The sequence below is a fragment of the Miscanthus floridulus genome, chromosome 6, assembly GCF_019320115.1.
Source record: "Miscanthus floridulus cultivar M001 chromosome 6, ASM1932011v1, whole genome shotgun sequence".
NCBI classification, from domain to species: Eukaryota; Viridiplantae; Streptophyta; class Magnoliopsida; order Poales; family Poaceae; genus Miscanthus; species Miscanthus floridulus.
The window spans coordinates 29,601,837-29,614,271 of NC_089585.1; the positions used below are offsets into that span (position 1 = coordinate 29,601,837).

The 12,435-nt window shown below is 48.3% G+C and overlaps 1 protein-coding gene across 1 annotated transcript; it reads left to right on the plus strand.

Moving 5' to 3' along the window:
- The first annotated feature begins 1,699 nt into the window (after window positions 1-1,699).
- Window positions 1,700-2,352, plus strand: LOC136457982 (proteinase inhibitor PSI-1.2-like). Its single transcript, XM_066457998.1, has 2 exons — window positions 1,700-1,818; window positions 1,998-2,352. The coding sequence occupies exons 1-2, from the start codon at window positions 1,773-1,775 to the stop codon at window positions 2,192-2,194; spliced, it is 243 nt and encodes an 80-aa protein (XP_066314095.1). The 5' UTR covers window positions 1,700-1,772; the 3' UTR covers window positions 2,195-2,352.
- Window positions 2,353-12,435: the final 10,083 nt, after the last annotated feature.

Here is a 12,435-nt window from a genome sequence, read left to right on the forward strand (position 1 = left end):
GGCCACCCCTTCCCCATCGTCCCCCTTTGGATTTACTTCGTTTGTTCGGATTCAACCGATTTGGGGATTAGAGTTAGGGTTAGGGTTTTACTGTTTCTCTTCCCCGTTGAAGACTTTTACGGGTTTAGGGTTCGGCTCTTACGTTCTTAAGGCCGAAACCCTCTTCTTTTTATCCTTTCCTTAACCCAGTTAGGGTTAGGGTTCAACCGAACCTTCTTTCCTTAACCCAGTTAGGGTTAGGGTTCATCCGAACCCTCTTTCCTTTTCTTAGATCCGAACGGATCTAAACTGATAAGCTAGATCTATACCTAAACATGGCTCTGGTACCATTGTTAGAACTGTAGGATCAAAGGGATCATAGATCTAGCCATAGATTGACACTATTCGGGATAAAAGACGTAGTACTTCCTAATGCATGTAGAACTAGAGAGAAGGGAGAGATAGAAGATGGTCGTGTCAGACCTGAGACCACAGTGGAAGAAGATCCGCTTGTGTCCGCCATGGGATCGATGTCTGCGCTAAGGCAGCGTCGGTCGGTGAAGACGGGGTCGGTGATGCGCGGTGGCGACCGGCGGTGAAGAAAGTGGAGTCTGGTGGCGACGCGGCTGGTGTCTTCCCGTCACTGGCTGCGCGTCCTCTAGATCGGACTAGGGTTTTGGTGTCGGTGGGGAGCTCGGCTCTGATCAACCTCGTAATAAGAGTCGCTGCCCCCCACCTCTTTTTATAGCGCAGGGTGACAGGGGCCCTCCAGCCATGGTGGGCTAGGCGCCCCCGATCAGGGCGCGAATCAAAGGCCCAACTGGGCCGTTGGATCCAGTTAGGTTAGAGATGGCGAAATCTATACCGGTCTTTATGTGGGTCTCGACCGTGATGTCACCTTTATATAAGTGCCATTATCCTCCTTAGAGGCGACATTGTTGCATCTCATCCTACCCCATCATTAGGTGTTCAGGTCAAAACGTTGCCCTATTCTAGACAAGTGGCGGCGGCAACTATAGTCGTATCTTTGTTGGAAGTGCCCCTTTGGAGGATTTTTGTGTGGCTGTCCTATTTATGCATTTATCATGATTGCCCAATTCAAAGTCTTCAATAGCTTACTCGCAAAAAAAAGTCTTCAATAGCTATTGGTATCCAGCATATTCCCGATGCCTATTCCGGTGGAAGTGTGGATGCTTATGTTAGAGGTATTGGTTTGGTGGTTAGAGTTTCAAGTAGCAGATAGAGCTGTTTCTCTTCTCCTATACTATTCAGCTCGTATACACATTATGGGACAAGCTAGCCACGAAAGGACGATTACTCAAGCTGCAATCTGAAGATTTTGAATCTCTTGCTTTACTTTAGTATCTCTTTGTAATGATTGTCAATGCATGCATCTTTATTAATTAGAAGAAAGTACGGGTACAAGAAAGTCCGTTACCTCTTGCAACAATTATCTTTCCTTGGTCAAGCCGAACCATGGACAAACCGCAACCTGCAACAGTTCGTTACCATTGCAATGACGATTCTGGTCCAAGATCCAAAAAGGTCAACATCATTATCATGTAGGCATGTGGCCACCAACAATTCAAGCCTGACTTAGTTGACTTCAGATTCGGAGAAGTGTGCATTTCAACGTAGACGTACGCTGGAGCACACAGCAGTGTTCCAAAAGAGATGGCCAGCAGCAGTTTCCTATATATAAAGGGACCAGCCGGCCGCTTGCATTGGCGAAGACACCACCATTTCACAGTTGCCGTGGTCAGATCGACTCAGCGCTGCTCAAGGGTGAAGGCATGGCTGCATCCAGATTCTACGTCACCTGCGCCCTCCTCCTGATCGGTAAAATCCTCAATCCTGTATCATCGAACTACTCAGATTGAAGGCATAGATAGATCAACTAATGAGCGGAGAAACCATTGAGCTGTTCATGGTTTCTATGGCCGATAAGTTGGCTAATGCTGTTTTGTTGTCTTTTATTTCATTATAAAACAAGGATGCATGTGCGTGTGTGACCGCAGGTGTCGTGCTGCTGGGGCAGCAGGGGCAGGAGGGGATAGAGGGCGCCGTCGCCTGCCCCCAGTACTGCCTCGAAGTGGACTACGTGACCTGCCCGTCGTCCGGCTCCGAGAAGCTCCCGGCGAGGTGCAACTGCTGCCTAGCGCCCAAAGGCTGCACGCTCCATCTCTCCGACGGAACGCAGCAGACTTGCTCTTAACTGGGATGGCCGATCTGGACCAACCTGCTGCTTTGCCTGCGGGCTTTGGCAAATAAAGCTATATGGCGTCTATGGCCTGGCCGTCTGAATAATGTGCGATCGTCTATCGATTTGCACGAACATCTATATAAAATAAAAACTAGTCCTTTTTCTTTAAAGATTGGTGTGCAGTGCATGTTGTTCCCTTTGACGGCTCATTTTCGAAGGCTAGGGGGTTAATGGATGGTTAGATCTACGGAAAATGTCACATCTAATCTACCTCTTGCTTAGTTCGATTTTCCTCCTTGATTCTAAATCAGACATCTTTTTTCCCTCAATTCTTAAAATGATTTAAATTACCGCACTATCCATATTATCTAGATTAGAAATATTTTTAATGTAATGACAGGAACTCTGTCATTCATCAATTAATAAATAGAGAAAAAAGTTTATATACAAGAGGCTCTAAGACTGTCTCCAATAATGTTACCCAGACGCAAAATGAGTCCTACACAGTATTTTGCGTATCAGGAAACGCGGTCCAACGGAGCACGCAAAGAGATGACCCATTTTGCATACCGCCCGAAACGAGAGGCAAATAAGTGTCTTCCAGGGAGAAGACGTAAATCTCGGACGCCCGGTGGATCCCGGCGAGGCGAGCCCACGGCCGGGAGCCGCCGGCGCTTCCAGACGGGTCGACAGCGGGGCGCGGCCGGCGGGGCAAGGCAGGGAGCGGGGCAAGGCGGGTCCACGGCGGGCGCGGCCTGCGCGTCCAGGCGGGCCCGCGGCGGGGAGCCGCCAGCGCGGAGAGGAGCGTGGCCGGCGCGACCGCGCCGAGGAGCCGTCGACGCTCCGATCAGGCGGCCGCGCGGCCTAGATCCGGGTGGCGCGCTCACGCTCCATGTTGAGGAGGCTGGGGCGCGCGTAGAGGGAGGAGGATGGGGCGCGACGGAGCTGGCCGGGGGGAGCGGCGGTCGGCTTGGGGCGGCACGGAGGCAGAGGAGGAGGCGCGGAAGCGGAGGGGCGGGGAGGAGCGGCGCCTGCGGAGAGAGAGAGAGAGAGGAGAGGGAGCAGGGGAGGAATTTTTTTTTTTGCATCGGCTGTTGGAGAACATATGTAATGGGTGCGGTACTCATTCACTGTGCGTGACTTAAATCCGGGAATGGATATCTGGTTTGGGTATGCACGGTTGGAGATAGCCTAAGGCCAGGAAGACATAAGTGCAACATGAAAGGATCGGGCGACTAGGAGCTGACCAATTCGGCCCACTCTTTTTATTCTTGGGCCACGCTCCGCCACTGTGGTTGACACAGTAGAACGGAACAGTTAACTAAAAAGGTATTTCTAAAAAAAAGTTAACTCAAAGGTTTGAATCTGAAGCAAAAAAAAAAAAAAAAAACAGCAGAAAGCTAATAGGAGCGTGTTCTGAAGTACCTCCTATATTTCTCCAAATTTTCTTTGGTTTGCTCAGCCACCTGAACGGCTGAAGAGTGATAGTTGTCGAAAAATCTAGTGGCTGAACTGAATGGAAAGGCTGCGCTCTTTCAGCAGGCTCCGCATGATGTAAATGGCCTATCCATTGAAGGTGCGCCATTGATCTTTAGGAATTGAAAGCAGCGTTGTTTTCCACTAGTCCAATATATTAGATATTAAAAAAACTACTCTCTCCATTCCAAATTATAAGACGTTTTGATATTTCTAGATACATAATAATTTTTTTTGTTATGTATCTAGATATAACTTATATCTAGGTGCATAGCAAAAGTTACAAATCTAGAAAAGCCAAAACGCCTTATAATTTGAAATGAAGTGAGTAGTAAATACCTAATAAGGTTTTGAAACCACAAAAAAAAAAACGTTTTTGCAAATCTAAAGTCCTATGGCCTTCATATAAGTGGTATTTTAAAAACCTTAGGTAAATTAATGTTATGTAAATACCATTGAGGCCTCCATGGCACCGCATACTACACTACTGCCATTTGAATTGGCAGTAACTAGTAAGCAGGTACCGCTAATTGAACATGTGATTTTCTTGTGCAAAACAAATTGAACATGTGATTTAAATGCAGTTGGCAGAACTAGTTGTTTTAAAAATCATTTGGTTGGAATGACTGGTTTTGTAGTCCAGTCAATTGAACTCATCAATTGGTTGTTTCTAAATAGACCCAATTGCCCTGAGTCCTTTTGCAAGGATAAAAGGTCACATAAAAATACATTTGAGCAATTTTGTTAATAAAAGGCTAAGAAATGTAAATAATACACTTTATAAAAAAAATCTAAGGTTTTATTATGTATGTTGGAAAACATGTATGTGAGATAATGGATCTAAAACCATCTTCAGAAGTTTCTTAAAAACGCTTGGTAAACCAATGTTTATGCCAAGTGAATTAAAATGATTGGAGAGCTCTATTTTTTCTTCATTTCTCCAATAGTTTCTAATAGTTAGATTCCTAAAACTCACAAAACGCAAGCGCAGAAGGCATGCTCAATGTGGGAGTTGAGAGGGAGATTTAACAAGTGGTTATTTTTAGAGAGTTGTTTTGCAAAACTGTTGAGGACCTTTTCCCCCTCTTCCTTAAACAAATTTATGAATTGTTTTAAGGAGCTTTTGGAGGTGCTCCTCAATACCAAAATGGTAAGTGTATTTGAACAGGGAAAAATCATATGAAATAGATTTTGTTCCTTAATGCAATATGTTGTCATTTGCTAAAGGATCAACATCATTTTAAATTCGTGCACTCTGAATACAAAACTATTGATTCAAGTTTTATGTCCTGAACTTATATATAATATTATAATTTGACTCATTGCTCGTTGAAGTTCGTAATATTTGACGTTTTCCTATACGGAATATATGCTTGTCATACTAGGACGGAGGTACATGAGTTTGCACATTATCTTGTTATTTTTAAAGTGGAAGTGAATATGTATAAGCATTTTCACGTAAGGAGTAACATTTATAATATTTGCGAAATTAGAAAATAGTAGAGAATAACCAAAAGAATCATGTTTTTTTTAGCAAAGCTAGCATCGTAACAGGAAAATTTTACTAAATAAAAGCATGTAAAAGCTATTTACTCATCATCACAAATTGGCAAGAAAAGAACATGCAGAGCACACTAGTATCTCACAAGAAAAAATAGTATAATAATAATAAACTCCATATAGCGCCTGAAAGCCGCGGTACCGCAACGATCCTGGTTACTGTTCATGTATCGGCCCTCCAGTCGCTGCCCTCCACGTAGTCTGCTCCCGCAAACGATCCCCACCTCCTCTGCTCGGCGCTGCGGCTGCCTACGCGGCTACGCCCGTCTCACGGTTGGGACACGCGTTTCCTCAGGGCCACTCAGGGCTCCTTTGGGTGCTGGGTCAAAAAAAAACACATGGGTTTAAGCCTCCAAGGGGGAATTCTCCACTGAACTTGCCACCCCTGTTTCCCTTGGGAGAATAAATTCTTATTGGGATAAAATTATCGGGTGCCATTTGGGAGACACAGGGATATAAATCCCGGTGTGGGGGGGTATGACCCCGGATACCCACGACATACCATATGGGCTGCGCCCCCAGGGGCGGCCCAGCCCACAAGACGAAGCCTTGCGAGGCACGACTCTGCTCGGCGCCTCCCACAAGATATCTAAAGGATATCCTGAAGATACTGCGAGATCTGTTAGGATATGTATGATCCCTAGATTCTTGTAATCAGTTATTACTTTTCGTTTATCTCCTAGATCTAACCGACTTGTAACCCTGCTCCCCGGACTATATAAGGCGGGCAGGGACCCCCTCTAAACACACGCAATATCATACGATAGCTAATACAAACCAACAGACCACATGAGTAGGATATTACGTCATACTGACGGCCTAAACCTGTCTAACTCATGTCTCTGTTGCCTTCTTATTCTTGATCTCACGCTCCCTTGCCGATCAATCTACATTCGTGGGATACCCCTCGGAGGACTGCCGACGATATTTTGTCGACAGTTGGCGCACCAGGTAGGGGTTGTGCGTGTTGTTTTCCTTGTCGAACAAGATGGTTTTTTCCGTAGGCTCTTCATTCCTCCCGTAGCCCGGCCAGATCTTCACAGTCGGATCAATCTCGTGGATCATCAATGCTGATGGAGTCGGAGAGCTCCTCGAGCCGGTGTAGATCAATTCTGTGCTGACCACCCCTGCACCTATGACTGTAGATCCGATCTCGGAACCACTTCCGAGGTCGTCTTCGTCAACAACCCGTTGCCTGCTTCCTCGCTACCAAAGGAGGCAGATCAACAGCAACGATCTAATCGCATCCATCGATTAGGTTGGTCACAAGCTCGTCGATTGCCTCTCCATCGCCGAATCGACTCTAGACATCCTTGTTCAGCGCCGACCACCCACCAATCTACAGCTCTCGGAGGCTGCTCGGAAGATTCCAGGAGTTATGGCTCTGCCCTTTGGGCTCACCAACACCGCCACCACTTTTCAAGATGCCCTAAGGGGCAAATTCGCCGACCAGGTGGGAGACGCTCATCCTTCACCGACCAGTTCGCCGACCAACCTCCGCCAGCCATCAACATGCTCCATGTCAGCCGGTACCCTGGGGCGTCCCTCCACACCATCCTGGAGGAGAGTCCAGGCTTAGAGTCCCAAGACTCCATAGAGACCCTCGCCGAAACCTCCGCTGAACAATTTCCTCTCCCTCCTCTCCGGGGGGGGGTGCGATCTTCAACGTCAGCGTCGATAGCCCCCCTCGAAACGGTGAGACCGAGGAGGAACGCGCCGCTCGCGAGAACAGGAACATCAACCGCGCACAACACCAAGCAAACGAGCACACCCTCGTGATGGCCGAGCAGTAGCTTGACTCGTAAGGGAGGCCACTCTAGTGCAACCTCGATGAAGAGTTTCTCCGCGTTGATGGCCATGACGTTTTCAGGACTCCGAGCGCCAATCTGGCAGTAGCCGCCAACAAGCTCACCCGCCTCCCGTAGATGCCCGAGCTCGCTAAGGTCACTGCCATGCTTAAAGCAGCGCACTGTCAGGTCAATGAGATCCGCCAGGATCAGAGACCCTCTTACTCCACCACTTCAATTCACCGATCAGTTGCCACAAGGACCGACCGCCGCCAAAGTCGCTTCATCGACTAGCACCGCGACGACAGGCAGCCCCCCAAGGTGGAGCTAGGGGCAATCACGCCGAACATCACCGCCAACATGACTAGGAGGTCGACCAGGACGTCCAGGTGCATCTCAACAATCGTCAAGATGCATGATGGCGCATCGACGAACACCGATTTGGTCGCCATGAAGATGAAATCCGCCGCCGTTAGGAGTACGAACAAGAGTACGGTAACCCAGACTCAAATGTTGAACCACTCGCCGGTGGCAATACCATTGACGACGGCGTTGACAACTCCGAGGGGCCTCCAGCATTTACAAGGACACTCTGAATGCTTCAGTGGCCCTGTGGTTTCAAGATCACTGGGGTCGAGCCCTACGAAGGAAGAATGAACCCGACGCAGTGGCTACAGGCTTATGCCACTGCTGTTTGCACCACCGGAGGAGACTCTAATGTCATGGCAAACTATCTTCCTGTCATGCTGACGCTTGCCACCATGAGCTGGTTTACCAGCCTTGCCCCGGACTCCATTAGATCCTAGGAGGATTTGAAAAAGGTCTTCACCGATAACTACATGGCCACGTGCACTCGGCCGGGCACCAAGCACGACCTAAACCGCATCGACCAGAAGCCGCCTGAGCTCCGCCGTAGCTACATCCAACGCTTTTCCGAGATGAGAAACTCTATCCCCAACATCATCACCGCCTTCATCTGAGGACTCCACCACCGTGAGCTCCGCTCCAAGTTCAACCGCAAGCCGCCTACTAGGATTAGCGAGATGATCACAACCGCCAACCAGTACACCGATGCTAAGGAGGCCAAGGTGCGCTTCAACGAGGATGTGGGCACCCAACGACCAACATGCCGGTATGACGACCGCCCCGCCGACCGACGCCATAGTGACTGTTGTTTCGACGACCATAGTTATCCTTATAACAGCAGTCGAGATCGACAAGAAGGACCTAGTCTGGCCAAAATCACCACCGCCGGCCAGACCACATCGTTGCTGCCATCAACGAACCTCGAGCCAAGCGCAACTATGATGAGCAGTACAGGAAGATCCTCGATGGCCCGTGCCCGCTCCACAAGAACACCAAGCACAAAATGAAGGACTGCCTCGGGTTGGCTAAGGAATTCTAGAACAAAAAGCTGGACGATGATGCCAATGATGGAGCCAGAGGTCACCGACCACCTGGGGGTAATGGCAATGCCTTCTAGGACCACGATAAGGTGGTCGCCACCATCTTCGGGGGCCTTGCCTCCACCGAAAGCAGAAGGGAATGGAAGCTCGCCATACGGTGGGTGCTCAATGTCACCACAGAGGACGCTGTCGCCAACCCCAGCTATCGCCCATGGTCTGAGGTCTAGAAGTTGTTATACGTCGTCCTGATTACGTCGTGCAAACTCCGCCACTACTTTGAGTATTATAAGATCACCGTGGTCACCGAGTTCCCTCTGGAGGACATCCTCCGCAACAAAGAGGCCAACGGTCGTATCATCAAGTGGGCTGTCGAGCTCGGCACTTACTCCATTGAATTCAGAAGCAGGCCTACAATTAAGTCTCAAGCGCTCGCTGATTTCGTCGCTGAGTGGACCGAGATCTAAGAGCCCATCGCTGCTACCTACCCTAAGCACTGGATGATGTACTTTGACGGTGCTCTCAACATCAATGGTGTTGGTGCGGGCATTCTGTTCATCACACCGACCAAGGATAAGCTCCGATACATCCTCCGGATACACTTTATGGCCTCCAACAATGCTGCCGAATACGAAGCATGTCTCCACGGACTCCGTATAGCTATTGAGCTCGGCGTCAAATGCCTTATGGTATACGAGGACTCTACGCTGGTCATCAACTAGCTTAACAAAGATTGGTCTTGTTCCAACGATAAGATGGACGCTTATTGTGCTGAAATCAGGAAGCTTGAAGGGAAGTTTTATGGTATCAAGTACCACCACGTGGTACGCGACCAAAATTAGATCGCCGATTACTTGTACAAGTTGGGCTCCTCTCGTGTCTTGGTTCCGCCCGAGGTCTTCGTCCAAGATCTTGTGGCACCGTCCATTAAAGAAGAAAAAGAAATTCAAGAAGTTCCACCCGCCGAGCAGCTGGTACTTAAGGTACCTTTGCCGGCCACCGATTGGAGGGAACAATTCATCAAGTACCTCTCTAGCGCCGAGGTACCAACCGATAAAACTAAAACCGAACGCCTAACTCATCGGAGCAAACATTACGTGCTGGTAAACGACAACTTGATGAGGAAAAGTGCCAAGGAAGGGATTTTACAAAAATGCATCACCCAAGAAGACGGAGTGAAGTTGCACCTCGAAATTCACTCTGGTTCCTGCGGCAACCATGCGGCCTCGAGAACACTGGTCGGCAAGGCTTTCTAAGCTAGTTTCTATTGGCCCACAGCCATCTCTGATGCAGAAGACCTCGTTCGACGTTGTGAAGGATGCCAATTTTTCGCTAAGCAAATACACGTGCCGGCGCAAGAACTACAAACCATCCCAGCTTCCTAGCCCTTCGCATGCTAGGGACTAGATATGATCGGCCCTTTCAAACCAGCACTAGGTGGTTTCCGGTATGTGTATGTCGCCATCGACAAGTTCTCCAAGTGGATTGAATATAAATCGCTCGTCTCGGCTACTGCAAAGAAAGCAGTTGAGCTCTTTGAAGATATCGTCCACAGATTTGGTCTCCCAAACAGCATCATCATCAACCTCGGAACTACATTCACTGGCCATCACTTTTGGGATTTCTACGAAGACCGTTGTATCTCTGTCAATTACATCTCCGTTGCCCATCCTAGAGCCAACAGTCAGGTCGAACGGGCGAACGGTATGATACTGGATGCCATCAAAAAGAGATTATTTTAGAAAGACGATAAACATCCGGGCAGATGGCTCAAAGAGCTACCAGCTATAGTCTGGGGATTGCATACTCAAGCTAGCCGCAGCATCGGCGTGTCTCCATACTTCTTGGTTTATGGCTCAGAAGCCATACTTCCAGCAGATATCGCCTTCCGAGCACCTAGGGTGGAAAATTTTGATGAAGAACAAGCCACAACTGTTCAGACAGAGGACGTCGATAGGGCCGAGGAGGAACGCCTAATCACTTGTGTCCGCATAGCCAAGTATCTAGAAGGCTTGTGAAGGTACTACAACCGCAACGTCAAGGTCATTCATTTGCTGTCGGCGACCTTGTCCTTCGCAGAAAGCAGAAAACTGAAGGGATGCACAAGCTCTCCTCCCCCTAGGAAGGACCTTACGTCGTCAAAGACATTACCTGACCAGGGTCTTATCACCTATGTGACTTAGATAGAATTGATGTTCCTAACTCCTGGCATATAGAGCACCTCATACATTTCTATCCCTGAAACGCCTCAGATATGTACTCTCCACTTTATGATGAATAAAGTTTTGATTTCCATAATTTTTCTCCATTTTTTCTCCACTATGGTTTAAATCTCCACTTACAATCACCAGGTTTTTACGCCACTTCATGACGAGCTCCACCAACATTGTCGCTGACCACGTTTCTCCAAAATTTCAATTCACCAAACGTATTCTCCAATTCGCCGAACGTATTCTCCAATTCGCCGAACACGTAATCTCCAATTCATCGAACGTATTCTCCAATTCGCCGAGCGTATTCTCCAATTCGCCGAACATATTCTCCAATTCGCCGAACATATTCTCCAATATGCTGAACACGTAATCTCTAATTCGCCGAACGTATTCTCCAATTCGCTGAACACATAATCTCCAGTTCGTAGAATACGTTCTCTCCGAACCGTCACAAAATATTTCTCCAAAACGCCGAACATTTTGCTCCAAATCTCTAAGATATTTTGCCGATCAACGAGCAACATACTTTGTTTTCTGTTCTCTTCAGAGAAAACCCAGTCTCCGATCTCTCCCTACACGTGCTACGGGCTCCGCGCTCTGCGTTATGGGTGGTCGGTAATGGTTCCTTGGTCACGCCTGTTCATCCTACATGTCTACAGGCTCCGCGCTCGACGTTATGGACTACGGGCTAGCCAAGGCCGAGGGCTCAGCATAGAATTAATTTCTCGGAAGCTGGTTATATTACCTATATCTCCAAGTTATTTTGATAACCGCCATGCAGCCCACATTCCGTTCTTTTCTCTATGGAGAAGACCCAGTCTCTGATCTCTCCCTACATGTGCTACGGGCTCCACGCTCTACGTTATGAGTGGTCGGCTATGGTTCCTTGGTCATGCCTGTTCCTCCTACACGTGCACGGGCTCAAGCTCGACGCTATGGACTATGGGCTATCCGAGGCCATATGGGTAAGTAGCGAACCAACTGCTCGAACTCTACTTACACTATGTGGTTAAAACTATGAAGATTATTTTCACTAAAATTCAATCTAACCGCATCCACATGCACCATATAATATTTATCGTATACATAAGTGTTTTTTACGCCTTCGTGCGTTCTAGCTACACTGTCTAGAAATTACAAATGATATCCGCTAGGTAGATCATTGTGCTCCGCCACTGCCGTCCATTTCGCCGAACAGGTCTATATCGCTTGCCAACTTCTTCGCTACATCCTCCACCTCATCCTCCAGCTGCTGGGTCTCTGCCTCACTCAGTCCTTTGGTGAACCCGTGATGAGTACAGGCCCGATCTTCCGAGAGGTAGCCGGTAAGTTCGATTTGTGGAGATCTCGACGTTGGCGATCCGGCTTCAAATCAGACATGATTCGAACCCTGCAACCGTTACACCACCGCTCCGTTGGTTATCAACCAAGCACAACTTGATTGACCTCGCCAAGAAGGCTTTTCCTGCAAGCGAATCGAAGAGCACAAGCAAGAAGGTAAAATACGCAATCTGAAATTGCAAATATGAATGACGCGAATATCAATAGAGGGTTCAAGAACTCGGTTACAAAGGACTAATCGACACAGTGGAGGAGATCAAGAACGGGGGCCCTGGATCACTGTAAAAGGATTTGTCACCACAGTTACAATGAACGATTCAGTTTCTCGAGGGAAAACTAAACTCTAAACAAAACCCAATTGTGTAGCAGCGGCGACGGCTGTGTTTATAGTCTAAGACTCGACCTAGGGTTGGGGACGGCCAGGGGTTGGGCGCCCACAACTTGGGCTTAAGGCCCGACACGATACATGGCCA